At 64.3% G+C, this 27,623-nt stretch overlaps 2 protein-coding genes across 4 annotated transcripts; one reads left to right on the forward strand and one right to left on the reverse strand.

Annotated features, from left to right (window-relative positions):
- The first annotated feature begins 146 nt into the window (after window positions 1-146).
- Window positions 147-23,714, forward strand: SNX8 (sorting nexin 8). Of its 2 annotated transcripts, none has more exons than XM_008156015.3 (12): window positions 147-246; window positions 11,090-11,280; window positions 13,418-13,535; window positions 14,838-14,959; window positions 15,713-15,793; window positions 16,872-17,032; window positions 17,599-17,731; window positions 19,032-19,100; window positions 20,183-20,329; window positions 20,590-20,739; window positions 21,885-22,039; window positions 23,339-23,714. In XM_008156015.3, exons 1-11 carry the CDS (start codon window positions 153-155, stop codon window positions 21,993-21,995), a joined length of 1,377 nt encoding a protein of 458 aa, XP_008154237.1. In that variant the 5' UTR covers window positions 147-152; the 3' UTR covers window positions 21,996-22,039; window positions 23,339-23,714. The 2 variants fall into 2 exon arrangements, with proteins under 2 accessions (XP_008154237.1, XP_027987718.1); XM_028131917.2 differs by having other exon boundaries at window positions 20,593-20,739.
- A 349-nt stretch (window positions 23,715-24,063) lies between these two features.
- On the reverse strand, window positions 24,064-27,280 carry NUDT1 (nudix hydrolase 1). Of its 2 annotated transcripts, none has more exons than XM_008156016.3 (3): window positions 26,950-27,280; window positions 24,544-24,689; window positions 24,064-24,369 (listed from the first exon to the last, which is right to left on the reverse strand). In XM_008156016.3, exons 1-3 carry the CDS (start codon window positions 27,099-27,101, stop codon window positions 24,197-24,199), a joined length of 471 nt encoding a protein of 156 aa, XP_008154238.2. In that variant the 5' UTR covers window positions 27,102-27,280; the 3' UTR covers window positions 24,064-24,196. The 2 variants fall into 2 exon arrangements, with proteins under 2 accessions (XP_008154238.2, XP_054573028.1); XM_054717053.1 differs by lacking the exon at window positions 26,950-27,280 and adding an exon at window positions 26,661-26,943.
- Between the last annotated feature and the right edge of the window lie 343 nt (window positions 27,281-27,623).

Consider the following 27,623-nt stretch of genomic DNA (forward strand, 5'->3'; position numbering starts at 1 on the left):
GCATGGGCGGGGCCAGCCTGAGAGCCGGCGGGAGTGGGCGGGGCCAGGCCGGGAGCTGGTGAGGAGTGGGCGGGGCGAGCCGGGAGTGGGCGGGGCGAGGCCGGGCCGGGCGCGGCGGGCGGCGTGGAGGAAGTCACGTGGCGCACGCTCACATGACTGGCGGTGCGATGGACCCGCTGCCCGCGGCGGCAGTCCCGGCAGCGGCGGAGGTGGAGGCGGACGAAGAGGCAGATCTACCGGCGGCAGGTGAGGCGGTCGGCCGGGCGGGCTGGCGGCGCACCTGGGCCCGCGACCCCGGGGACCCCGCGGCCCTCGGCTCCCTTACCTCCCGGCCGCCCCGCCGGGTCGGTTCGCCCACTCCCAGGGGCGCGCGTGGCTCCGGGCTCTCGGTCTGTGGCCGCGGGTCCTGGGACCCGAGCACCTGTCCAGGTTTGCACCTCGCCGCGCACTCCTGCCCGCGTCTTCCCGGGGCTGTCCCGACCCTGGGGCAGCGGTCTGCCCGCCCCACGCTGTCCGCGGTGCCGCCTGCCCGGCCGCGTGGGCTCAGCGCCCGGACCCGCGGGGCCTCGGCAGTAACTGGTGGCGCAGGGCTTGTGCGCCCTCCTGTGTGAACCGCCCTCCTGTGTGAACCGCCCTCCAGTGTGAACCGTCACGTTCGCCCCTCAGTGCCCTCCTGAATGGTGGGCGTGAGCCCTGCAAGCATGCAGGCGGCTTGGCTTCCCCAGGCTGCCCCTGCGGAGTGCCCCCCCAACGGGGGACACCTGTAGGTGGGTGTTGGTGTGACTTGCTGTTCCTTCTTGTCAGAGGGGCACAAAGTTGGGGGACTCCGCCTGGGGAGCCTGACGAGGGGTCCCTGCGTTCTGGAGGCTCCAGTGTACTCATGAGGGGGAAAGGCAGGCCGAAGCTGCCCGGTGCTGAGGGGGGCGTTGCCCTGGGCCCGCCCAAGTGACAGGAAGACCCTGGGTGAGTCAGAGTCTGGACAGCAGTCCCCTCTCCCCCGCCCCGCTGTCTTTCTCCTCCACTCGGAGCTCTGCGGGGGGGCGGGGAGCATGTGATGGCTCCGCTGGTTAGAACATTGTGTTCATGACGTCACACCATTGAGCCCAGACTGGACCCCTTGGCCGGGTCACGCTCGGAAGTGGGTGATGGGGTGGGGATGCCCTTGGCCCTCATGGTAAGGCAGTCCAGAGGCCCTGAGTGTGGTGGCGCCCAGGGGTGTCCTCCTTGAGGGGGTAGGGACTGCGCTGGGGGCTTCATGCAGGGCTCACCCAGGGCTGCCGTTGGGGTGTCATTTACCGCCGGACCGTCCCCTGGGACTTCCTGGGGCTTCCCGGGCAGCTGGCCCGCCTTGAGGCCGGTGGCTTCATTGGGCGGCTCCTGGTGGGGACAGGGCAGCTTTCCCAACTCCCAGAGCCTTTCCCGCAGCAGGGAGGGTCTCAGAGGGGGGCCGCGGACCGCGGACGTGGCCTGTCATTTCCTTCCATCCCAAACCTCTGCCCGTCCTGTGAGGCCGGGGCAGTGGTGGGCAAACCTTTCTCACCCTCGGAAAACCAAACCCAGAGGCAAGTGCCCGCGTGGGCACGGTTAAGGGGCGTGTCGGGTGGGGGTCGAGGTCGGGTGGCTGGAGTGTGAGAACCCGGGCCTTTGAGCGTGACCGGGGTCCAGGGGTGACGTGTGTCTCGCCCTGGGGAAGAGGTTGGTGTTCACTGCTGAAGACGTGGGAGCCGTGGTTTACGGATTCACAGCCGATTCCCCTTCTCTGGTGGGGTGTCCGCAGGGCCAGCACCATCCTCAGCATGAATGGTGGGACCGTGAGGTCCACATCTCTGAGGTGCCGTGGGGATTGTCAGAAAAAAAAAATTACTGTGTTCCCTGTGGTTTTCAGCACTTCTTACCCTGTGATTCTTGGACGTTTAACTTGTGAATGTAACTCCCTAAGAATTTAGCATTTAAGTGTGAGATGCATGGACAAACACATTTTCTTTGAAAGGAAGACCATTATCCAAGTTAAAGTCCCGCCCCCACTGCAGTCCCCTCTCCGTGTGGGGTGGCCCCTTTCAGGCCCGTTTGTGTGTTTTTTATGTCTGTGCTGTGGACTCAGCACACGCCTCCTCGCCCGCCCGAGTTCCCCAGGGGCGGGTATTAGTTTCCTGCAGCTTCGGTAACAAGTTACCACACCTTCAGCCGATCAAGCCGCACACGTGCGTCACCTCACAGGTCTGGTGGTCGATAGTTGAGAGCAGGTTTTCCTGGGCTAAACCGCAGGTGCGGCCCCGCTGCGTTCCGCCGGGAGGCCCGGGGCGATCCGTTTCCTGGCCGTCGGCAGCTCCCAGAGGCCTCTGCATGGCCTGTGGACGGCGCCCTTTCTCCTGTGGCTGTGGCCACAGCGTCCTCATGTGTCACTCTGGTGCTCCCTGTCGTGCCCCCTGTTCCATGTGACTGGGCCCTGGGGTTCCACTGGGCCCTTCACTATGTAACCTAACAGAGCCCCAGGTTCTGGGGGTGAGCCCGTGGACGCCTTGGGGTCCATTATCCTGCCAACTCTTTAGACGCTCTAAGAGTGGATTGCAGGGTTGTAGAGTTTGCACACTTTGATTTCAGAGAGGAAGGGAGAGAGAGAGAGAGAAACATCAGTGATGAGAGAGAATCATTGATCAGCTGCCTCCTACAGGCCCCTCACTGGGGATCGAGCCTCAACCCGGGCATGTGCCCTGCCCAGGAATCGAACCATGACCTCCTGGTTCATAGGTCAACGCTCAACCACCGAGCCCCACCGGCCGGGCTGCACACTCTTCGTTTTCGTGGATACTGACCCATCACCCGCTGGGTGGCAGTGACCGGTGTATACAGCAATACAGTAATGGGAACGGATTAAACGCATCCTTTCTCCTAAGCTCATCAACACGGCATCCTGTTTTCTAAACTTCCTTCAGACTTAGAAAAGTGAAGAAGGGGTTTCATTTTTGTTTTGATTGGCATTTCCTTGACTATTAATTAGCCCCTTGAAGTTTAGTTTCTTGTAATAATTTCACCTTGGATGGTCCTGGACTGACTGTTCGTGTCCTTTGCCTGGGGACAGCCTTTTCCTTAGTGACTTATAGGGCAGTTCTCTCTGTGTTTGGACAGGAGCCCTTTGTGGGTTTTTATTGAAGTTATAACGATCGAAGTAGCCGGTGGAGCAGAACGTTCTGTCCCCGGCCGGGCGGGATGCGTGCTTCCCCGGGGCCTCTTTGAAGCGATGAACTCGGCGACTGCGACGTAGAACAAGAATGGCAGAGGGCGGATGCGATGTGCGCACGCTGTCCTGTCCGATCGCACCACACGCGACAGAAACTTGCACGGGCCGCACCGCGCATCTGTCTCTGCTCTCCGCAACCCTGCTCGGCGAGCCGGGTCTTCAGAACCGGCGCATGGCTTCCCTCCCCACTCGAGCAGCGCATCCCGCGGCATTCCATTCATTCCACCGAGGAAGCTCCCTGGAGCCATTTGTCTTTGCAGAACCTCGGGCTGCCTCCTGGTGGTCTGTGGGGTAAGGTCAGAGCTCTGACGGGCACCCTGGCCGCCCACAGCCGCCCGCCCGGGCGATTCCCTGCCCTCCGCGCCGCCGCCCTCGCCGCTCCTGCCTGCACACATTTGTTGAAACCACTGAGCTGCACTGAAGACGTCGCACTGGCCTGTGATGAACTCGGCTCGGCGGTCTCCTCCCCGCCTCCCACACGCTCCCACGCCGGCTCCTCCGGGCGGAGCTGATGGCTCTCCCAGTCCCGGGGCCGAGCGTATCTGCTGCGCAGAAAGGGCGCAGTGTTTGAGGAGGACTGCGAGCTTGTCGCAGCCTGCTTTAGGATGGGGTCGCGTTTTGGTGCGGTGGTTCTGTGAATGTTTTTTAAGTCTGTGTCGGTGATCTGTACATGCTGTCTCTCTCTGTCACTCTCTCTCTCTCTCTGTCACTCTCTCTCTCTCACTCTGTCTCTCTCTCTCTGTCACTCTCTCTCTCTCTCTGTCACTCTCTCTCTCTCACTCTCTCACACACACACACACACACACTCACACACACACACACACACGATTTGCAAGGTAAAACGTGTCCATTCGGAGAAAGAGGAAGTAGCGGAGGCACGATTGTGCAGAACAGATTTTGGCAGAGTTTGTGGTTAGCAAGAGGGAGATGTGCGCGGCGGGGGAATTCTGTTTGGTGTGCATCTCCCTTCCCGAGAAACGCCTCCCCGAGGAGCTGCTGGCCACGCGCTCGCCGGGTGGCCGGGGGCGGGACCTGCTGTGTCACCCGTGGTGAAAGGCTCGGAGCGCAGGTGGGGCGACCCCAGGCGTGTGGTGCTCCCGCCCCGCTCTGAGGCGCCGTAGTGTTGGGGCCTTTGCATGAATTAGTAAGACATCCCAGCCAGACTCGGGGCAGGCGTTCTGTGTGGACACCTCCGGGCTAAGATCCATGCTGTCTATTTCACAGCAGACGCTGATGGGGGAACCGAGGTCCTGGCACATTGAGAGGACTTGCCAACAACACAGCCTGGCCCAGCTATGTGTAAAAACAGGGCCTTATTGATCTCGGATGGAAGGGAGGAAGAGAGAGAGACACATCAGTGATGAGAGAGGATCACTGATCGGCTGCCCCCTGCACGCCCCACAGTGGGGACCAAGCCCACAGTCCGCCATGTGCCCTGACGGGAATCGAACCGTGACCTCCTGGTTCATGGGTTGATGCTCAACCACTGAGCCCCGCCAGCTGGGCACGAGAATAGTTTTTTTTTTTTTTTTATTAAATATATTTTATTGAATTTTTACAGAGAGGAAGGGAGAGGGATAGAGAGTTAGAAACATCGATCGATCAGCTGCCTCCTGCACACCTCCTACTAGGGATGTGCCCACAACCAAGGTACATGCCCTTGATTGGAATCGAACCCAGGACTTTCAGTCCGCAGGCCGACGCTCTATCCACTGAGCCAAACAGGTTAGGGCAGGAGAATAGTTTTGTAGGGAGTTTGGGCTCCCTGTTTCCACTGTCCAGTTAGCGTTGGAGGGGCGATTAGAGTGGAAGAGGGTGTATCGTCTCGACATCCCTCCCGGCAGAGTCCTGCCGCTAGTCAGCAGGAGGGCCCGCTCCGCCCGAGGTCTGTCTGGGCGTGTTGGCCCGGCCCGGGCGCCGGTGCGTCCAGCGGCTTCCGGGGCCCTGGCACCTGGTGCAGCAGGAGGGGTGTCTGGGAACCTCACCTGCCGCGCGAAGCAGAGGCCTGTGCTGTGGTGGAGGGTCAGGTGGCTCATGACCGAGCACTTACCGTGGGACATCATTGCACCCCGACTCCTGAGAAATTGCAGCGCCGGCTGCGGTGGTCGGCTGTCCCCGAACTGGCCACTCTGCTGGTGCCGTGCACGAGGGCGGAGCGCCGCTGTCTCAGCTCGCGGGAATCGAGGAGGGTCCGTGTGTGACGGTGTGTGCACCGCCCTCTGCCTCCTGGGGTCCGGTGAACGGAGTCTCGGGAAGTCCTGCGGGAGTTAAAGTTGAGCTGTGTCATGGGGCGTGGACACGCTTCTCCGGGGTGGACTGTGTGATGGGCGGCCGTCTCGGTAGGAGAGCCCGTGGGGGGCGAGCTTTGCAGGGAACGGTGGCAGCCACGCCTTCCAGACACCTGTGTGGTACGTGTGGCTGGAGCCGTCCCGTCACCCTTACATTACAGATGGGGAAACCGAGGCAAGCAGCAGGCCCGTCCCTTGCCCGGGGTCACACAGCTGGTAAAGGTGGAGCTGGGGCCCAGCCCGGCGGCGGCTGCAGTCAGGACGGGGTCGATGTTAGCTCCGGGCCAGTCCACGGGGGCTGCCTCCCTCAGGCACCCGCTGGCCCCCTCCCGGCGGACTGCCCCCCTCCCGGCGGCTTCCCTGACAGACGGCGGGCGCCCCGACACAGACCCCCGAGGGCCCTGGGAGGCGCCGTTCTTTTCGGGAAGGGAGTGCGTGTGAACAGTGACGCGGGGCAGGAGAGTCACGTGACCCTGTGCGGCTGCAGGAGGCGGTTTGCGGCTGCAGGAGGCGGTTTGCGGAGGAACCATTGAGGCAGAGTTTGGGTTCAGTGCGCAGGGCGGCGGGAGCTGGGACTCCCGCGCTGGTGTCCGGGTGAGGCCGCCGCTGAGTCCGCGCAGCCCGTTGCTCGTCGGTGCAGGGCAGGCCTCAGGTTTCCTGCAGGGAGTCTGCAGCTCTGGCACTCGGAGGAGAGGCGAGCCTTCTCTCTTTTCTTTTTAAATGTGTTTTTTCGATTTTTTTTTTTTTTTTAGAGAGAGGAAGGGAGGAGGATAGAGAGAGAGAGAAACATCGATTGGCTGCCTCCCACACTGGGGATGGCGCCCGAAACCCGGCATGTGCCCTGACCGGGAATCAAACCAGCCACCTCCTGGTTCATGGGTCGACTCCAACCACTGAGCCACGCCGGCCGGGCAAGGGAGCCTTCTTTGCACCGAGAACGAGGACGAGGCTCCAGGTCAGCGCAGGAGCCGTGGCGGGAAACGCTGGCGACTAGGGGTCTTACTGGAACGTTTGCCCGGTTCCCAGTCTGCCCACGCCAGCTCCCCGGCGAGGCTTTCCGGTTGGTGAACTGCACTCGGGGTGTGAACTCGGCGGGCGGCTGGAGGCAGGGTCCTGTCCCCGCTCCGGTCCGGGGATCCCTGCGTGGTCAGCGAATGGTGGTGAAGGGGCTCTGTGGGGTGCCTGGGGCTCGGGCAGGGCCCGGATGTGGTTGGGCGCCCAGGGTCCGCATGAGCTCTGCCTGGGATCCACACGGTCCCGTCAGGGGGTTTGGAATATTTCCCCTTTCATGTCAGAAGATTCTAGAAAACCCGAGCCACTTTCAGACTGCACCAGCCAGACCCCGGATGAGGGTTTAAGAAAGAACAAAACCCAAAAACGGTTGAACTTAGAGACAAGGAATTTTTTTGTTTTGAACTTTGAACTCCTACAGTGTAAGTTATTCCAAGATCCCCAAATTAGCTAAAGGAGTCTCCCCTAAGCTTCGCAGGAAGGCACTGCCTCCCCAGGTAACAATGCAGGGAGACGCCGGGGGAGCCGTGCTCAAGGCCCACTGCCGGCTCCTTGCGCTCCAGGTGGGTCAGAGATCCCCTGGCAGGTGACGGAGTCGGCTTTGACTTAGTTTCCTGACGTCTGAAGCAACAAACCAGTGATTTTTCCCCTTTGTGGTCTGGGCCCTTGCCTCTCCCTCAGGGAGGAACAGCCACTCTCAACCTGAAAATGTTGTGTGTGTGTGTGTGTGTGTGTGTGTGTGAGTGTGCATGAGTGTACGTGTGTGAGTGCTTGTGTGCGTGAGTGTGTAAGTGTGCATGAGTGTGCTCGCGAGTGTGCATGAGTGTGCGTGTGTGTATGTGTGTGGTCACACGTGTCCCAGGTCCCAGGACGACCGATCCACCGTCTCTGACCAGTGGAACTCGGGCTTCATGTCTGTGAAATGGATCACGGTAGCTGCTTGGAGTGCTGTAGGGTTGGCGGGGGGCGGGGGCGCGGGGTGGGGGTGGGGAACGTCCGGCCCGCGGGCTGTGTGAGGCCCGAGAAATCCTTGGGTCCGGCCCTGCCAGGGCACCTGCAGGCGAGACTTGAGATTCCTTCAGTCTAGGAGCTCTTTCTCAGCAGCATGCGTTCACACGAAGTGAAGGGTATGAAGCGAGTGACGTTACAAACACCCGAACGGCCCCGGCAGAAGGAAGGCCCCGCCCTGGGTTAGAGAGCGTTGGCTAAAGCACCCGGAAGGTTCCGGACGCCAAGGCGCTTCGTCGGCACGGGCTCCGGTGGGTGTCCGCGGTGTTTGGCGCTGCGCTCAGTTCTCCCGGTGACCGACGGAGCCCGTGGGAGAGCGCGGTGCCGTGTGCCTGTGTCGGGGCTGAAGTTCTCAGCCGACCCCGGGGAAGGCGGGGAGGGGCCGTGAGCGGTGGCTTAGTCGTGCCGTGTTTCCGGGTAAGACACACCGCGTGGGCGACGGAGACGTTTCCTTTCTCGTTTCTGGATGAACTGGACTTGGACGTGCATTGGAAGCAGGGTCCACGGAAGCAACACGTTGGCTCTGCCCGTCCGAGCGGCTCGCGGGAGGGCTTGCTGTTGCGGGAAAAGTGGGAAGAGAAACGTGGTCGTGCGGACACGCTGGGTGTTGGAAGCACATGTGACGGCCCCAGGCCCGCGGCGGACACAGATGGCGGCCCGAGTCCCAGGAACCGGTAGCGTCACACACCATGAGTTCCTACAAGGAAAGGAAGTCAGCGGCCAGGCGAGGCCGAGAGAAGTCTGTTTAACTGAGCCCGGAGTTCAGGGTCCTGCAGGGACTGGCGGGGATTTCTCAGGGACAGCCGCCTGCTTCCCGCTGTACTTCCCGCCGTGCGGCGCCGGGGTGTCCGCGATCCTCCCCTCCCCCCTTCTGAGCTGCTGAGCCCTCGATTCTGAGGCGGAGCTGCGATAAGGACGAGGAAACTTCTGCTTCCACTTCCTGAGAACAGTGTGTCATGTCAGCTCAGAACAACAGTCCTTGGAGACGTCCTAACCCGAGGAGGAAGCGGCCTCGTGAGCCTGGAGGGAACCTTCATTCACGCTGAAGGACAGGGCTGCCCCGCGTGTTGTTGGGGAGCGCTGCGTCCGACGTGCCACCTCATTCCCACCTGGAGTGAGTGCCAGCGCCCAGCGTTCCCAGCGCCCGGCGTTACCGAGTGCCCGGCGTTCCCAGCGCCCCGCGTTCCCAGCGCCCGGCGTCCCCAGCGCCCCGCGTCCCCAGCGCCCCGCGTTCCCAGCGCCCCGCGTTCCCAGCGCCCCGCGTTCCCAGCGCCCCGCGTCCCCAGCGCCCCGCGTCCCCAGCGCCCCGCGTTCCCAGCGCCCCGCGTTCCCAGCGCCCGCTCCGGTAGATTGGGCATTGAGTCCCTTCCCTCCGCTCGCCCTGTGGCAGCGACTCAGCTGTGCCCCTGGACCAGCAGCCTCACCTGGGAACTCGTTAGGAACTTGGATTCCTGCCCGGCCGGTGTGGCTCAGTGGCTGAGCGTCGACCTATGAACCAGGAGGTCAGGGTTCGATTCCCGGTCAGGGCACGCGCCTGGGTTGCTGGCTCGGTCCCCAGCAGGGGGCGTGCAGGAGGCAGCCGGTCAATGATTCTCTCATCATTGATGTTTCTCTCTCCCTCTCCCTCTCCCTTCCTCTCTGAAATCAATTAAAAAAAATAAAAGAGAGGGGAGACACGTTTGTTTTCAGAGACACGTCTCCGGCCTCTGGACGGGGCAGGACCTTCCTCACTGCGGCCTGTGGCGCCCAGTGACCCCTCATCACACAGAGGGGCTCTGCCAGCGGGGAGTGCCCAGGGAGTGCCTGCCCATCAGCGTTAGGGGACCCCAGTGCGCAGTGCCGCCCCCCACTTGGGCAGGGCTGCCTGTGAGTGGCCGGCCTGTGCCCGCTGGGCAGAGAGCCCTCCCCCACCCCCGCCTGTGACCTCTGCCCTGTCAGCATTTGCTGAGTGAGTGGCTTTGGCGTAGATGAAGTGAGGGCATGCGTGACGGCACGGCTCACTGGGCAAACCTGCGTGTTTCCTGGCCCTTTGGACTCTGATGAGCAGGTCCCAGATGTCACTGCCGACGGGCCCTGGAGCTGGACCATGCGGTGCAGACCTGACGGGGACTGCCGGAGGGTCCGATGAGTGTGAGCGGGCCGGCAGCCCTGTGCACCTGACGGCAGCCCTGTTCCTGACAGCCCTGTGCACCATTACATCTGTGGATGGCCGCCCTGGCGGAGCAGGACTGTGCACACTCATGCACACACATGTACACACACATGCACACGCAAGACATACAGGCTCATAGATACCCTACACTCGTGCACACACATGCATACATGTACACATAGACCTACACCACACACGTGCACACCATGCACGCACACTTCTACACACAGACATGCATGCTTATATACACATGCATTCACAAACACATACACTCATCACACTCTCATACACACATATACGCACACCCCTCATACACATGCTCACACACATGCACACACTCCTCGTGCACACACGTTTTCACAAGTTGCACACGTGCTCCTCTGCTGCTTCGTGGGGTGCTTGGTGGAAGGCCGCAGCACAGGAGTGGAGAGGGGGAGGACGTGCAGCTGGAAGGGCCACGTCCCCGTGGCTTCTCAGTCCCGGGCGGACGCTGCCCAGGTGCTGCCCTGGGCGCTCAGGCTTCGGCGCTCGCCGCTGAGTGTCCGTGGTTTCCGCGGCGCCGGGCTCCCCAGGAACGGCGCGGCCTGGCTTCTCCGCTTTCTTAAGCTCGCGGTGGTGAAAGGCGCTGCGTTTTGCCTCCCACGCCGAGCGGCTCCACGGGTGGAAGTGAGGCGGCACCGGCTCTGCGCGCCGGCTGTGGCTGCGAGAAGTCAGCCCAGGAGGCGGTACGGCCGCTCCGTGGGAATTGGGAGAAGGACCCTCCTCTCCGCTGTGCTTCCGGGGGGTCCCTGGACTTGGTCCTCTATTGAGAGGCCTCTTCTCTCTCGGACTCTACGGAATCCGAGCTGCCTGCCCTGACGACCCGGCGTGCGTGGGCCGGGTGTGAGCTGCCCGCCGCTGGCGAGGGGCGTGCGGCCTGCTCTGCGAGGAGCGGACGTTGGGCTTCGTTCTCTGATTTGCAGGATCGGGGACCGAGCCCCACGCACGCGCGGGGTTTGACACGTGAATGACTGTTTCACAGCGCAAGGTGGTGCGTGTTGTAGAAACGGACACGCAGACGCCACGCGGCCAGCTCTTGTCTCCGCCTGTCTCCTCTGGAGAAATGGGCCTCCGCACACAGCCCGCCCCGCTCACTTCCCTCTCCGTCCCCGCGTTGAAACGAGACGGGGGGTCCTGGAACGTGGGTGTATTTGCTGGTTTGCGTGCAGGTGGGCCCTCGGAGCAGGGCCTGGCCCTGAGTGCCACGCGCGCGTGGATGAATGGGTGTGACCCAGGTGGGCGTGGGGTTTGCGGGTGTCTGTGCTGGGCTCCCTGCCGGTGGGGGACCGAGAGCGGCGGGAGCCCCCCTTTCTGAGTGGCCGGTCCTACCTGGCGTCGCCTTCTCTCCTGCAGGCCTGCCCCCGCCCCCGGCCAGCGAGCGCAGGGACCCGGACCCCAGGCGAATGCAGGTGCCGCCGGGCAACCCGCTGCTGCTCTCGCACACGCTGCAGGAGCTGCTGGCCCGCGACTCCGTGCAGGTGGAGCTCATCCCCGAGAAGAAGGGCCTCTTCCTCAAGCATGTGGAGTACGAGGTGTCCAGCCAGGTACCCGCGGGGCGGGCGGCCCGGGGGGTGGCAGGGAGCCAGGCTGCCCGTGGGCCTTGCCGGGGCGAGTCCCTGCGTCCTTTTTTGTTTTGGTTAATCCTCACCTGAGGATACTCTCTCCATTGCTTTTCAGAGAGAGAGGAAGGGAGGGGAAGAGAGAGAGAGAGAGAGAGAGAGACATTGATGTGAGGAGACACTGACTGGTTGCCTCCCACACCCACCTGGGCCAGGGGCGGGGAGTGGATTGCCACCCAGGTACACGCCCGTGACTGGGCATTGAATTTGCGACTCTTCCGTGCAGGGGCCGGTGCTCTGACCAGTGAGCCGCCGGCCAGGGCAGGCCCGCTCTCTGGTTGTGGCCTAGCCCCCCTGCATCCCTGCGCTGCTTCCTAGCAGTCTCTTCGGCAGGATCCCAAAGTAGAGTGGACACCCCCACATTCTTGTTTTTTTCCCATTTATGTACCCAATGCTTTTTATAGACGTTCTGGTTGGGGAGGTTTTAGGTCACAGCAAAGTGAGGCAGCAGGTACGGCGCTCTCCATGGCTGACCCCGTGCGCGGCCTCCTCGGGACGTCCCGCCCGCGTGGTGCTCTTGCTAGCCTCAGAGCAGCACTGCCCCTCACCGTCTCCCTGCTGCAGCCCACGGCCCTTGGGGCTGACGGGCTGTGGGTCTGGGCAAATGCGTCTGACGTGCCCCATGACAGTGCCGTGTCCTGCAGGCAGTTTCACTGCCCTGGTGTCCGGGGCTCCGCCTGTTCACCCCTCTCCTCGTCCCCGTGACCCCTGGCAACCACTGACCATCCCTGTCCTCAGTTTTGCCTTTTCCAGAGCGTCACAGACTCGGAATCACTCTGTGTGTAGCGCCTCAGACCGGTTTTTCTGCTGAGTAATGTTATCAGCGATCAGTGTAGCATGTTGAACTTTATTTTTATTTATTTATTTATTTTTTAAAAATATATATTTTATTGATTTTTTTACAGAGAGAGGAAGAGAGAGGGATAGAGAGCTAGAAACATCGATGAGAGAGAAACATCGATCAGCTGCCTCCTGCACACTCCCTACTGGGGATGTGCCCGCAACCAAGGTACATGCCCTTGACCGGAATCGAACCTGGGACCTTTCAGTCCACGGGCCGACGCTCTATCCACTGAGCCATACCGGTTTCGGCTGAACTTTATTTTTTTACTAATTTCCGAGAGGAAGGGAGAGAGAGAGAAACATCAGTGAGAGAGAATCATTGATCGGCTGCCTCCTGCACGCCCTCTATTGGGGATCGAGCCCACAACCTGGGCATGTGCCCTCGACTGGAATCGAACCTGGGACCCTTCAGTCTGCACGCCGACGCTCTATCCACTGAGCCACACCAGCCAGGGTGCATGTTGAGCTTTAGACACAGCTGTGCACGCACCTTTCTCGTGCGAGCTCTGATTACACGGACCCAGGCCGGGCTTCCTTGGTGACGAGGACACTGTCCTGCAGCCGGCAGCCTCCCAGCTCTGGGCCCACCGGTCCACAGCCCGCTGTGCGCCCCATTTCAGTCCACGTTCCGTGTCTGCTCTGACGCTGGGGGCGGAGCTGCCGCCTTGGCGTTATTTGCAGATGTGTGTTGAGGACACCCCCTAGTGAACTAACGAATGCACTATTCGCCCTGGCCGGTGGGGCTCAGTGGGTACAGCGTCGGCCTGCGGACTGAAGGGACCTGGGTTCGATTCCGGTCAAGGGCACGTACTTCGGTTGCAGGCTCCGGGCCCTGGCCTGGGGCGTGCAGGAGGCAACCGATCGATGTGTCTCTCACATCGGTGTTTCTCTGCGTCTCTCCCTTTCCCTTCCACTCTCTCTGAAAATCAACAGAAAAATATCCTCGGGTGAGGATTAAAACACACAGAACGCGCTGTTCTCCCACGCCCCGTTTCGGGACGAAGACCCCTCTCAGGAGTCTGGTCTCTCGGATCCCGATGATGTAGTTCAGTGACATCGGACTGCAGCGTAGGGGCTGCGTTACCAGACAAGGGAGTGGGGTCTGCCTTCAGGGGAGGCCGGGGGTGGGTGGGCACCTGAGGGAGGAGGTGTCACTCCGCGGGTCCTGCTGGGAGGTGGACCTGCTGGTGCCACGGCTGAGGCGGACCTGGCCTTGCAGCGCTTCCGGGCCTCCGTGTACAGACGGTACAACGACTTCGTGGTCTTCCACGCGCTGCTGCTGCAGAAGTTCCCCTACCGCATGGTGCCTGCCCTGCCGCCCAAGAGGATGCTGGGAGGTACAGCTGGGCCTGGCGGGGAGGGGGTGTCAGGAGGGGGCTGCCTCAGGTGCTGGGTCCGCCCTCCGCTCTGGGCCGTCTTCCCTGGCACAGTACTTGCCCCTCAGTAATCCGTTCACGGGCCTCAGCGCCCGGGCCGGGCAGGCGAGTGGGACGGCACCTGGACCCTTGGCCTCTGCGGGGGGAAGGAGCGGACCCCGAGCTGCTTCCTGGCCGCGGCTGGCACGTGCGGGAGCTCCTGCGGGAGGCCCCGAGCTGCCTGCTCTGCCTGCTCCCGAGAAGCAGCGGCCTCAGCGGCCGCGCGGCCGTGAGTGGGTGGATTCTCAGAGCGGGGAGCACGCAGGGGCCGCTAATCCGACCCGCGTCTGAGAGGAGATGAGAAAGGCCCGTCTTCATGGCTGCATCTGCCCTTTCCCGGGGCCAGGTGAGGGCCAGGCCCCTGCCCTTCCGCGTGGCCCGTTTCTCCCGGGGCGGGTGCAGGGACGGGCGGCTGCCTCCTGTCCTGTCTTGGTGACCCTCGGTCCCACGGCCGGTCCCCGACTCGGAATACACTGGAGAGGGCGCCTGCCCAAGGCCGACGCGCGGAGATTGTCCAGTAACGACGTCCTCGAATGGGGAACGAGGTTGAGATTGGATACAGTTTCCAGCGTTCTCAGACCAACACTGTTCCTTCCCACTTGTCCCCCGGCCCCGGCCGCCGACTGTCCCAGAGTCTAGAGCAGGGGCTTTCTGACTGCCCGCGGGAGCCCGCAGGACAATGGCTCACAGGGCCTCGGGGCGGAGGCGGGGCGGCAGCCGGTCCCGGGGAGGATGGAGGGGATGCTCGCTGAGACCCTCGCGCCAGAGGCGGCGAGCAGGTGGGAGTTTCGAGCCTGGGAGCGGCAGGCACAGCCCAGTTGCGCGGTTCTGGTTCCGCGTGTGTGACAGCGGCCTCTGCACTAGGGTTCCACGGGCGGCTTTTCTTTCTGAAGGGAAACGTCAGCCCGATGAGACCTGTCCGTCGGTGCCACTCCAGGGTGGCGACGAGTGCCGTGAACGGGAAAGCTGGTGGCTCTGTGCGTGTGGCACGGCTTCCCTTAGGAGGTGGCGGACGTCTGCCGTGTGCCGCAGACACGGGACCGGAAGGACAGGCTCCCGGTCTCCCTCGGCCGCCCCGCCCCGCCCCCACCCCGTGTTTGTGGGGGGCTGAGGGGGCTCTGCTCCTCCTCCCGCAGCCTCCGTGGGGTGTGCCCCGCCCTGGGCCGCCGCGTGGTGTGCTCGGGAGGGCGCGGGGCCCCGTGTGTGACCGTGCTCTGCCTGCAGCCGACAGGGAGTTCATCGAAGCGCGGAGGAGGGCGCTGAAGCGCTTCATCAACCTGGTGGCCCGGCACCCCCCCTTCGCGGAGGACGAGGTCCTCAGGCTGTTCCTGTCCTTCGGTGGCCCCGTGAGTACCCGCCCTCAGCCGTGCGTCCGCTGCCCCTTGCCCTGTGCCCCGAGATAGGGCCGCGGGCTGGGGGGTGTTGAAGGCTCCTCCATCTTGACTTGGCGGGGTTTGGGGTGCCTGCGGGGAGCGGGGTTCCCTGTGCATGTGGGACCTGCAGCTGGTGCAGGGGCGGGCGTTGGAGGCTCACGGATGCAGTGGAGACTCCGGTGTGAAGTGTTTATGTTTTAAAAATACTTTTATTGATTGCAGAGAGGGAGGGAGAGGGAGAGAGAGATGGAAACATCAGTGATGAGAGAATCATGGACCGGCTGCCTCCTGCACGCCCCCTCCTGGGGATGGAGCCCGCAGCCTGGGCCTGGGCCCTGCTGGCTCATGGGTCGACGCTCACCACGGAGCCGCGCCGGCCGGCTGTGGGCACTTTAAAGGAAGGTCACGCGTGGCGCCGCGCCGTCGGACCCGGCGGGCGGCGGTGGACGCGTTCAGTCAGAAGCCGGGGCAGCTTCCCTCCTAATGCTGTCCCCGGTGAGGTCATCCCGGGTGTGGGTGGAGGGCCCGCCCTGGAGCGGGGTCTGCAGTGCTGGGAGCAGCCCTGAGCTGGAGAGCAACGGGAGCGCGGACCAGGAGGCGGCGGGAGGGTGCGTGTTCTCACGTCCTCACGTCCAGGCGGACGTGGGCGGGCTGAGCCCTGCGTGGACGGATCGGGCTCCGACGGCCGTGGGTGCCGGAGGTCAGCGGTTTCCCTCTCCTTCCCAGGACGTGCAGAGCAAGTTAAAGGAGTCGGCGCAGTGTGTGGGAGACGAGTTCCTGAACTGTAAGCTGGCGACGCGGGCCAAGGTACTCGTCCGGCGGGGTCGGCCTCCCCGTGACCAGGCGTCCCCCACATGGACGGCGTGCAGGGGACACAGACGCGCCCATGCCTCGCATTGCGCCCACTTCGTGGCCGGGCCGCACGCACGGCGCAGGGAGGGGCCAGGCCAGGGGCCACCTCGGAGGTCCGACGTCTGAGCCGTGCGGCCGGACGCCGGGCTCGCATCCTGGGTCCCGAGCTCGTCCTGACTCGGACACGTGCTCGGTGGCCAGCCTCCCGGGTTCCGGGGGCTGGTGGTCGCCTTGGCTCACGTTAACTGTAGCTCGCCCGGGCTTTCCCGGCACGGGCGGACGGAGGCGGCGGTTGGAAGCTTTTCCTGCTTACGCTGCTTCTCCGTGTGGACGCGCCTAGACCTCCGCTTCGCCCTGAGCCCCTGCTTTGTGAGCGTGACGCAGCCAGTGTGAGTCAGCGTCCAGGCCGGGATCGCGGCTGCAGAGCCTGCCCCCTGGACGGCCCGTCCCCTTCGAAGGTGGTCCTCGAGGGTTTCTGCAGGACCTGTGGTTTGATCAGTTTCAGGGACTCTGGAGTCGTAGCCTCGCCCGTCGTTCAGCCGTGTGTGCCGTGTGTGCCGTGTGTACTGTGTGTGTTGTGTGTGCCGTGTGCTGTGTGTGCTGTGTGCACCATGTGTGCTGTGTGTGCCGTGTGCTGTGTGTGCCATGTGTACTGTGTGTGCCGTGTGCACCATGTGTACTGTGTATGCCGGGTGCCGTGTGCTGTGTGTGCCATGTGTACTGTGTGTGTTGTGTGTGCTATGTGCACCATGTGTACTGTGTGTGCCGTGTGCTGTGTGTGACGTGTGCTGTGTGTGCCATGTGTACTGTGTGTGTTGTGTGTGCTGTGTGTGCCATGTGTACTGTGTGTGTTGTGTGTGCTGTGTGTGCCATGTGTGCGGCGATGTTTGTTTCCCTTACACACGCTGGGGTGCAGGCCCCGGGCCGCTCTCTGTGCGACCTGGATTTGGGAGCCGTGTCCTCTGGGTCTCCGTGGCTGAAAGGCGTACACGTGTGGGGATTCGTGGTCACAGCTCTCCTCCCCTCCCGCCAGGACTTCCTCCCCGCCGACATCCAGACCCAGTTCGCCGTCAGCCGGGAGCTGATCCGGAGCATCTACAACAGCTTCTACAAGCTCCGCGACCGGGCCGAGCGCATGGCGGCCAGGGCCATCGACAACGCCGCCGACCTCCTCATCTTCGGGAAGGAGCTGAGGCAGGCGGCCCGGAGGCTCCGCGGGGCCCGGGGGGGCGGGGGGGGGGGGTGGGGCGGCGGGGCTTAGGCCTCCCCATCATCACCCTGTTCTGACCTGTCGCTCCTGAAGCGGGGGGCGGGGGGGGGGGCACCTGGGGCTCATACCCAGAGGAGAGGTGAGAATTCAGGCAGAAACGTGGGTTCCCACCACGGCGCGTGCCGGCACCTCGTAGGCCATCTCCCTGCCGTCAGGATTAGACCTCAGATTGGTTTGACTTTGGGAAGGACATGGCGGCTGTGGCTGTCCCCCCCCAGGAGCGGCCTTCCCCGGACTCCGCCCTCCTCCACAGAGGAGCTGGCTCCCAGGCCGCCCTGCGCCCGCAGAGGCCGCGGGAGAGCAGTTCTGGGCTGAGACCCTCCTTTCCCGCAGCCCCCAGGCGTCCCCGTGGCCCTGAGCAGCCAGGGTCCCGGTCGGAGACGTGCGGGGACCCCCGTGCCGTGATGGGCGGAGTTGGGCGGAGGCCGGTGTCAGCTTGGACGGCCGGCAGCTCCGAGCCCTGAGTGTCTCCTGTCGCGTCTTCCTTCAGTGCTTTGGGGTCCGACACGACCCCGCTCCCCTCCTGGGCCGCGCTGAGCAGCAGCACGTGGGGGTCCCTGAAGCAGGCGCTGAAAGGCCTGTCCGTGGAGTTCGCTGTGCTCGCAGACAAGGCTGCGCAGCAGGTGAGGGATGGCGCCGCCCGCCCGCCCCAGAGCGCCCCTCCTCCCAGGGGGCCTCGGCGTGGGCTTGGGGTCCCCCTGGAGCCCCGGTGCAGGATGGAAGTCCCTCTCTGGGTCATTTTTAGCGTCTTTTCTGATTCGGCCTTGGGGCTGTTCCCGCCTGGAGCGGGCGGAGGGCGCCCTGACGTGGAGCGCGGAGTGGGCCCTCCGGCTCCAGGCTCTGCTTTGAAGTGACGTTGGGAGGGTGTCGTTTCCCGCAGTCTCGCTGACCTTGGTGGTTTCCACGTGGAAGTGAGACCACCGCCCATCAGGGCTTGCTCCGACTCGGCTGAGCGTGGAGATGTCTGGGCTGGTGGTCCCAACCCTGCGGATGGGTCCCGGTTATTCTCCCAGGCCGCTGGGGGCCTGGGAACCGCCCAGCCGAGAGGGGACGCTCCGTGGGTGCTTGTGTGCAGGGTGTGTGCCTTTGGGGACGCGCAGGGGCGGGGTGTGGGGTCGTGTGCAGCTGGGGCGTTGGCAGGTGACACGGTTGGTGGGAGCCCCGAGTGCCCTGCTCCATTCCGGCTCCTCCCGGTCAGGAGGGTGCCGGGGTCTGGGGTCACTGATGAGCACGTGGCTGTGGGGTGGGCTGCAGGGGCCTGGAACCCCTGAGCCCTGAGCCCAGGAATGCGTGGGACCCGAGGGACTCCGGGCCCCCAAGTTGGTGCCCAGCCTGGCAGGAGCCCCAGGCTCCCAGGCCACTGCTCGTGTCCCCATTGGACTTGCCCTCCTCACTTCTTCTTGTCGGCCTCCTGGCTGCGCCCCCTGTGGGTTGTGGGGTGACTTTCCACTGTCGGCCACACGAGCTCTCGGTGTTGGAGTAGGAACCCTGTTTCCCCCGAGCGTGTTCCACCTGGGGGAGCTGCTCCTAACACCTGGGGGAGGGGCTTGTCTAACGGGGAGGGGGGAGGGCTGGCTAACACCTGGGGGAGGGGCTTGTCTAACGGGGAGGGGGGAGGGCTGGCTAACTCCTGGGGGAGCTGCTGGGAGGGCGTCGCGGGGCCGGCTCTCCTGGTGTGCGTGGGCGACGTGGGCTTTGGAGCGCGGGAGGGACACACAGTGCTGGACGGTGAGCACATGTGGGCGGGGGGGGTGAGACCCCCTGTTCTCCTTGAACTGCTGGCTCCGTGGCTCCTCTGCCTGGTGCTGGGACTGCCGTGGGGCACTGGCTGGGCCCGGGGAAGGGCCTGCGGGCCTGCGGACACGTGCTCGGGGCAGGGCCCGGGCCCTGTGCTCGGCGCCGGCTAAGCAGCCTGGTCCCCAGGGCAAACAGGAGGAGGACGCCGTGGTGGAGAAGCTGAACCTCTTCCTGGACCTGCTCCAGGCCTACAAGGTGAGGCTCGGCTGCGCCTGCATGCGTGTTTGCGCGTGGACACGTGTGTACGTCTCTGCGTGAGCGTGTGCATGTCTGTGTTCACGTGTGTATGTGTCTGTGTGCCTGTGTTCATGTGTGTGTGTCTGTGTGAGTGCGTGCATGTGTATGTGTTTGTGTCTCTGCGTGAGTGTGCATGTGTGTATGAGTGCATGTGTGTTTGTGTGTATGTCTCTGTGTATGCATGTATATGTCTGTGTTTGAATGTGTGTGTGAGTGCATGCATGTTTGTGTGTATGTCTCTGTGTATGCATGTATATGTCTGTGTTTGAATGTGTGTGAGTGCGTGCATTTTGTGTGTATGTCTGTGTATATGTCTCCGTGAGAGTGTGTTTGTGTGTGTATGTGTGTGTATGAATGCGTGCATGTTCACATCTGTGTGTGTGTGAGTGCATGTGTGTGAGTGCACGTGTGCCTTGCGGGGATGGCCGGCTCTGTGAGCAGGCGAGGGCTGCCCTGCGCAGGGGAGCTCGCCTGTCGGGGGTGGAGCGCCCGGGGTGCCGGCCTCAGCCCCGCGCGGCGGTTCTGCCTGTGTGGCTTCCTGACGGAATGTCTTACCGTGACGGAGAGCCCTTTGTGCTGAGCTCGGAGCTGGCCAGTGCTGTGGGAATGTTCCAGAAAGGGCTCCTCCTCCGAGAGGGCGGGTGGCAGGTGGCCTTGGGCGCTCAGCCCGGTGCCTGTGAGGCTGGTTCCCCCAGACTTCTGCGGGGAGGCGGGCAGGGCCCCGGGAGAGCCCCGTGCACCTCCCTGCTGCCGGCGGACGGGCAGCATGCCGGTCCGGCCCAGACGCCCACCCCTGCGCTGGCCACGCGGTGTTTCACGGGGTGTGGTTTGTGGCCCCCCCGGGCCCACCTGAGCTGCTGTGTGCCACCAGCACCTTCAGAGCGTGAGTGAGTGGGTGCGTGAGCTGTTGGCAGGAGGAAGAGTGATTCCGGGAAGCCCTCACACAGGACGGTCACAGCAGTGACGGTCCGAGCCCGCACGCCCTCCGTCCTCCCCGTGGGGTCCTCCTGTGGGTGGGCTCCAGCTCTCGCTCCCCCCAGGACCTGTGTGAGCGGCACGAGAAGGGCGTGCTGCACAAGCACCAGCGGGCCCTGCACAAGTACAGCCTCATGAAGCGGCAGATGAGTGCCGCCGTGCACAGCCACGAGCCCGAGTCCGTGGAGCAGCTGGAGTCGCGCATCATGGAGGTGCTCGGGTGCGGGGGCGTGGGGGGGCATCGTGGGGGGGGTTCCGGTCCTGGGGGGCATCGTGGAGGTGCTCTGCACAGGAATCGGGGGGGGGGGGAGGCGGGAGGAGAGGCCTGGACCTCCTCTGCTGGACCCAGAGCCACACTTGGGGCCTCCGTGGTGGCTCTGGCACCTCTGACGCCTGGCTGGGCGGGGCGGCCCGGGAGGCAGCGCTGGCGGACCCCCCGCGGGGCCGGAGCGAGGCGGCTCTTTGTCTGCAGCAGGAGAACGCCATCCAGACGATGGAGCTGCGGAACCACTTCTCGCTGTTCTGCCTGCACCAGGAGACGCAGCTGGTCCACGCCTACCTGCCCCTCACCTCCCACATCCTCGGGGCCTTTGTCAGCTCCCAGATCCAGGGCCACAAGGAGGTGGGCTCCCGCGCCGCCCGGCTCGGCCCGCTGACCCTGCAGTTTCTTAGGAACGTTCGTGGGAGAGCCGGGGCCTTAGACGGGGGCACATCTCCGGCCTCGTGGGCAGCGGGTGCTGGTGAGGCCGTGCTGACTCCGGGGGAAGGGCGAGGAGGAACAGTCCTACCTCCTGGGGGACTCCAGGAGCCATAAGTGCAGGTCCCAGACTGAGGCGGGCGTGAGGGTGAGGAGGGGCACCCGAGTGGGCCATCCCAGCGCTTGGCCATCCCCAGGTGGGGCCCCTGAGCCGGTGGGAGACGCGGTGCCCTGGGGCGTGGAGGCTGCGGCCACACCTGCTGGTCCCAATGACCTAGAGCCACCAGCCTTCGCTCCGTCTGCCTGCGGCGCCCCTCCTCTCGGCGGCCCGGGTCCCTGCCTGGCCAGGGCTGGGGAAACCCTGAGGAGCTGGCCCTGTGCAGTCCACAGCCCTGCTTCTGTCCTGGGTCCTTCCATGCCCCTTGTTAGCCCTGGGGGCACAGCCTCCTCCTAAGCGGGTGCATCTGCCAGGCCACCCCCAGCTCCTTGGCTCGGTATGGGGTCTGAGGCTCGGGATTGCTGAGACCCTGACCCTGATCCCCGTCCCACCACGGAGTGCTCACGGCCATGGTGGGCCAATACCTCCTGTGGTGCGGAGTTCCTACCCGAACGAGGGCATGAGCTACAGCGGCGGGCACTCGGGGCTGGGCCTGCGGCCGTGCTGGGCGCAGCTGGACTCGCGTCCCTGCCTCCGCCTGGGTGCTGCAGGGCTCGGTGGGCAGGCCCAGACCCTCTTCCTACCACGTCTCATCCGCTTGGTGGTCCCTGGAGGAGGCTGTGCCCGTGTCGGCTGAGAGAGCGCCGGAGAGGACACGGTGTTTCCTAAAACCCCGTGACCAGCAGACTTGTGCCCTCAGTCCTGTGTGCGGGGGACAGGGACTGGCCATCCGGCACCTCTGGTTTCGGGCCACCCCTCACGTGGGCTTTGTCTGTGGGGGAAGGGGCGGCGCAGGGAGTGGGGCGGGCAGCCCTGGGGCAGGTGACGCCCAGTGGTGGCATGTCCCCTCCCCCGACCCCTGTGAAGAGCTGGGCGCTGGGCGGTGCCGGCTGACCCCGTGCCCCCCCCGCAGATGAGTAAGGTGTGGAACGACCTGAAGCCCAAGCTGCACTGCCTGTTCGTGGGACCCGCCAGCGCCCTGACCCCGCCTCGGTCCCCGCGGGACGGCCTGTCTCCTCACTAGTGCCGAGAGGACCCGGCGCCCCCACTAAAACCTCTGTCCAAACGGTGTGTTCTGTTTAATTCCGTCCCGATGGCGGCCGTGGCTCCCACCTCCCCTCGTGGGAGCAGGGCCGGGACAGACCCCAGGTCTGAGCGTCCGCTGAAGCCGAGGCACGAGGGGTCTGCTTGCTGGGGGGTCACGCGCATGTGTCCCGGCCCGGCACTGGGCCTGTCGGTCTGGGGGTGGGAAGCGTTAAGATGCCCTGGAGTGGTTTTCTCCCGACACCAGAGGGCAGGGCGGCCAGGATGTCCTCCCAGCAGGTGGTGCCTGGGTGTGTGCTGGGACCCCGTGTGCAGGGACTGGGATGGTGGGCTGCATTAGCTGAGCGGGGGGAGGTGGTACCCCACAGAGGGCAGGCCCGGTCCTGCAGCCCGCACGCCCTGTGGTCAGCCGGCAGCCTGGGCGGGTGGCGCGTGAGAGCGTTTGAGCTGCAGCCGGAGCCAGAAAGGAGGTGGCACCGGGGTCGCTGGACAAGCCCCAGCGCGGGGCCTGGTCTGGGGCTGGCCTGCAGGGCAGTGTCCTGGTCCCCCCTGCACAAGCGCGTGCCCACGCCCACGCCACTGACTGCTGTGCTGGGGTCGGGGTGAAAGGCCGGTGCTGTCTGCTCAGTGCCGGGAGCTGCTCTGTCCTTTTTGGGGGTCGGTGCCCCTTTTTTGGTGCTTGGGGTGGAGGAGCGAGGCGGGAGGCGGGTGCTGTTGTGGTGGAGGCGGTGGACCAGGGGTCTGTTGCTGTGGTTGACCCTTCAAACCACCTCACTGCTTTGGGGACTAGAACCCTCCTCCCAGCCTCTCCTGCCTTTGTCCCCCCGCCCTCCCCCAGGGCCCAGGGATGGTGCCCCCCCACTCTCTCCCAGGGCCCAGGGATGGTGCCCCCCCGCCCTCCCCCAGGGCCCAGGGATGGTGCCCCCCGCCCTCCCCCAGGGCCCAGGGATGGTGCCCCCCGCCCTCCCCCAGGGCCCAGGGATGGTGCCCCCCCCGCCCTCCCCCACGGCTCAGGGATGGTGCCCCCCGCCCTCCCCCAGGGCCCAGGGATGGTGCCCCCCACCCTCTCCCAGGGCCCAGGGATGGTGCCCCCCGCCCTCCCCCAGGGCCCAGGGATGGTGCCCCCCCACTCTCCCCCAGGGCCCAGGGATGGTGTCCGGCAGCTCTGGGGTGGGAGTGGTGCTTCGTGCTGTGTGTCTGTGAACAGGAGCAGACAGGACCCCGCGGGGCAGGCGCTGGAGGAGGCTCTGGCTGCATCACAGGATCGTGGGGAGCCCGCCTTCCAGGGCACCTGCCTGACTCGGGGTCTCCCGTCTGATGTAGCCTCACTTCTTCATGGCGTGTGGGACTGACCGGAGGGAAGGCTCCGAGGACCGCGGCTGCAGAGGGGCCGCCACGCTGGGCTGTCCTGGCTCAGCCTGGCCCGGGCCTCTCCCCGCACCCAGCTCACCCAGCAGTAACCAGACACTCGGCGCCATCGGCCCAAGACGCAGCGCTCGAGGCGTGCGGGACTCGCTGACGCTGAGGGCGGGTCTGCAGCCAGCCCCCCCCCCCTCGCGCGTCAGCCGGTGAGGGAAGCACTTTACGGCCCCCCCGAATCAGGGACTGCCTCAGCCAACTGGAGTTGTTTACAAACGGCCCACATTCCCAGGTTTTCGCCAAGAAACGAACGTGAGAACTCATTAAACGTATTTATAAAAGTCGGGCGAGGCTGTGAGCTGTGAGTGGGTGGCGCCCCTCCTCTTGGGCTAAGGGAGCGACCAGCCTGCGCCGGTTAGACCAGGGCTTTGGCCTTGGCCCCGCCCGTGCCCGGTTCCCCTGCTTAAAGGAAGGGTCTCGAGGGTGGTGAGGACCGGCCGCCTGCCCCCTCCACGACCCCAACGAGCCGCAGCACCAAGCCGATGAGCGCCCAGCTCCCCCCGCAGTCCCCCCGGTCCCAGCGCTGCCCCCTCCGCCCCCGGCCTTGTCTCCCTGCTGTCTGCCCCCGGGTGCAGTCGGTCACGGCCAAGCGTGCCTGCCGGCGTCCCGAACACAGGCCTGGGGAGAACTGAAAGGGGGAAAGACGTTTATTTTCCTTCCCATCCACTCAGGTTCCAAACACAAAGCCCGGGCGTGGTTCGCCGGGCGGGCCCACGTGTGGTGCGGCCGTGACCGCGGCGGGAGGGGCGCGTGGTCCTGCCGCTACACGGTGTCCACCTCGCGCAGCCTGTAGTCCAGGATGGTGTCCTGGCCCTGGAACTTGAAGTAGCCCTGGAACCTCTTCTTCTGGAGCAGGAGAGGGAACCAGTAGCTGTCGTCCGGCCACATGTGGGCGAAGGGGATCTGGTCCAGGGGGAACCACTGAGGCCGCATTTCTGTGGGCGGAGAGAGCGGGTTCCAGCCCGGACGGCACCGACCCCGGAGCCTGCCCCCCGGAGCCCGCCGAGCAGCGCCAGGATCACGTTGGATCCTGGGCTGTGGTGTCAGAGTGGGGAGGGGTCGGGGGTGCTGGCGCCCTGGGCCTGCCTCCCGGCGCGCCGTGGACTCACCCTCACTCTCCGTGGGCGTCCCCTGCACGCTGTCCGCGCAGAAGATGTGCACGTCCATCAGCTCGGGCTCCCCCACGAACTCGAACGTGATGTGGCCCGCCTTGTGCAGCGCGTCCACGGTGACCCCGCACTCCTCCTGCAGCTCCCTGCGGGCGGGCGGGCGGGAAGGCGACAGCTGGAGCCGGTGCCGGCCCTCAGAGCCCCCAGCACAGTGCCGGGGGACCAAGAGCAACAGTATTTTTTTTAAATTAATTTTTTAAATATTTAAATTCCTTTCAAAAAATACATATTTTTATTAACTTCAGAGAGGAAGGGAAAGGGAGAGGGAAACATCAATGATGAGAGAGAATCACTAATCAGCTGCCTCCTGCACACCCCACTCTGGGGATCGAGCTCACAACCCCTTGACCAGACTCAAACTTGGGACCCTTAAGTCTGCAGGCAGATGCTCTGTCCACTGAGCCACAGCAGCCAGGGCCAGAGGATGTGTACACGGAAGGGAAACGCATCGTCTGGACCACCTGAGGGGCGGGGTCAGGGCAGTGACGGGGCGCAGATGCGCTGTGGACCTTGTGGCCCAGGCCTGCATGGGTCAGCTGCGTGGCTGTCTCACGGGAGGAGGGTGGTAAAGCTGAGAACCCCCACCCGTCCACGGCTCCTGCTCGCCGGGGGCTGCAGGCCGCGGGAACCTGGGTCCTGAACCGAAGCCTTTCTGCCAGAAGAATCACCCTCCCTCCCTCCCTCCCTCCCTCCCTCCTGCGCACAGAGCACAGGGTCCCTCGGCAGGCAGGGCCTGGCTGTTTTAACTTGGGTCCAGCAAGGAGACCCTTCACCCTCGGGGGCGTGGAGCTTTGGGCCTGTCTCTTCACGCCCTCCGGCCTGCTCTCAGGGGTGCTGCTCAGAGGGGGTGCGGTCAGCCCAGCACCAGCACAGCCAGGATGGCCCGGCCCCGCCAGGGCAGGCACCTGTTTTAAAGTGTCCCAGTTGCTGACTGCAGACAACCTGGCAAGCAGCCCTGGACTCCTCACCAGGAGCCTTGCACCCCGTCAGCATTTCCTCCCAACACCCCGCAGGGAGCTGCGACGCGTCACTTTGTACCCGCGTTACACACAGCAGAGCGGCTCGGCCTCGAGGACTTCAACCGGCTTTTCAACTGCTGTTAACGGCGGAACAAAGCTTCCACCTGCTCATCACCGAGCCCCTGGCCCGAGCCCTGCGCCCCGAGCTCGGGCACACCGCACGCTGATCCCCCGACAAACGGCTCAGCGCGGGCTCCGTGGCTGGGCGGCCAGTCACCGGCAGGCCAGGGCCTGGATCTGTGCCGGGGACTCGGGCTGCTGCTGCAACCCTGAAACGTGGAGTCTGAACCTCCGTTTAGAGATCTCCCTCCCCACTGCCCTGTGTTTATTTGTTTCTATAAAAATGTTCTGGGTATGTCTGCCCCTTGTGGTTGTAGGTAAAAAGGTCTTTAGCTTCGCTCCCCAGGCGGCCTCAGCGGCACGATCCACAGTTCCTTTCTGTGCCTGTACCCAGGTCTCGGGAAAACACGTGGTTCCGTAAAAACACACATTGGGTTAAATGGCCTAATCTCCACGGATCACCCTGACCTCCGGAGCCTATTTCAGCTGTGATGCACTCACTGAGACGGTTAGAGAAAATTAACCACCTCCTCTCGGCAGCAGGCTGGCGGGTCTGGTCTTTGAAACCTTCACCTCCTGCGTCAACATTCTGACTGACTGGCGAACCTGCCCCGAGTTCAGGGCAGTGTGAGAAACGCCTGTATCCCCCTCCCGGCAGAGCTACGGCTCCTGGGGTGACCCGACAGCGGGGACAGCAAACAAGACCTCAGGGAGGTATCAGCCCAGCTACCAGAATGGCCACAGGCACAACAGCTTCCCCATCGAGTCCCCAACCACCCCGCCCCGGAGCCGCTAGCGGGTCCTCAGTGCTTAGCCCAAACCCTTTACGTGCAGCCCGAGTCTTCACAGCCACCCTGAGGGGTAGGTACTGTTATTTTAAAAAACTTATTAAATGTTTTTATTGATATTAGAGAGAGGAAGGGAGCGGGGAGGGAGAGAGAGAGAGAAAGATGGATGTGAGAAACATCAATTGGTTACCTCCAGTACCACCCTGCGGGGGTCAGAACCTGCAACCTGGGCATGTGCCCTGACCGGGAACGGAACTGGCAACCTTCCTGTGCGTGGGAGGACACTCGGCCAACTGAGCCGCACTGGCCAGGGCCGGTTGTTATTCCCATTTTGCAGATGAAGACATTGAGGCTCGAGGGTTAAGCACCTGCTCCAGGTCGCATGGCTCAAAGGGGTGAAACCAGGGGTCCGGCTCTCCAGCTGGAGTCCGCATCCCCTGCCGAAGCCGGGCCTGTGGTCAGGCCCACGCCTCCCTCACCTCTTGGCCCCGTCCTCGATGGTCTCTCCTTCGTGCACTTTGCCCCCGAAGCCGTTCCAGCGGCCGGCCCCGAAGCCCCGCTTCTTCATGCCCAGGAGCACTCGCTGAGGCTGCAGCACCAGCACCAAGGTGTAGAGCCTGGAGGCGCCCATGGTCCCGTGGGTTCCAGGAGGAAGGCAGGCGAGGCGCGGACACGGGCGTGGATGGGAGCAGGTGGGCTGCGGGGGCAGGGGCAGGTGGGGCAGAAGTGTGCTCTGGAAGGCAGGGACGGGAGCCTGCTGGTGACCTCCCAGCTCCGCAGGGCCGGTCGATGAGCAGACGGTCTGGGCTAGCACGAGGCCTGGCCTTCAGAGCCTGAGGCAGCAGCAGCAGCGGCCAGGGACACCCCTTCCCTTCCCTTCCCTTCCCCGCCCACAGCCCAGGCCCCGCCCACAGCCCAGGCCCCGCCCACAGCCCAGGCCCGGCCTGAGCACAGGCTCCTCCGCACGAGGAGGGCACATCCAACCGGTGTGGCTCCGTGGTTGAGCATCAACCTATGAACCTGGAGGTCACAGTTCCATTCCCGGTCAGGGCACAGGCCCGGGTTGCGGGCTCCATGCCCAGCGGGGGGCGTGCAGGAGGCAGCCGGTCCACGGTTCTCTCCCATCACTGATGTTTCTCTCTCCCTCTCCTCC

The sequence above is a fragment of the Eptesicus fuscus genome, chromosome 6, assembly GCF_027574615.1.
Source record: "Eptesicus fuscus isolate TK198812 chromosome 6, DD_ASM_mEF_20220401, whole genome shotgun sequence".
Lineage (NCBI taxonomy): Eukaryota > Metazoa > Chordata > Mammalia > Chiroptera > Vespertilionidae > Eptesicus > Eptesicus fuscus.

Bases quoted from the DNA above. Each gene is read 5' to 3' on its own strand.
- SNX8 (XM_008156015.3), top strand. From the start codon at position 153: ATGACTGGCGGTGCGATGGACCCGCTGCCCGCGGCGGCAGTCCCGGCA. The intron at 15,794-16,871 runs GTACTCGTCCGG...CCCTCCCGCCAG, and splicing joins AGCTGGCGACGCGGGCCAAG to GACTTCCTCCCCGCCGACAT. The intron at 17,732-19,031 runs GTGAGGGATGGC...CCTGGTCCCCAG, and splicing joins CAGACAAGGCTGCGCAGCAG to GGCAAACAGGAGGAGGACGC.
- NUDT1 (XM_008156016.3), bottom strand. From the start codon at position 27,101: ATGGGCGCCTCCAGGCTCTACACCTTGGTGCTGGTGCTGCAGCCTCAG. The intron at 24,690-26,949 runs GTGAGGGAGGCG...GCCCGCCCGCAG, and splicing joins ATCGAGGACGGGGCCAAGAG to GGAGCTGCAGGAGGAGTGCG. The intron at 24,370-24,543 runs GTGAGTCCACGG...CTCCGCCCACAG, and splicing joins GACGCCCACGGAGAGTGAGG to AAATGCGGCCTCAGTGGTTC.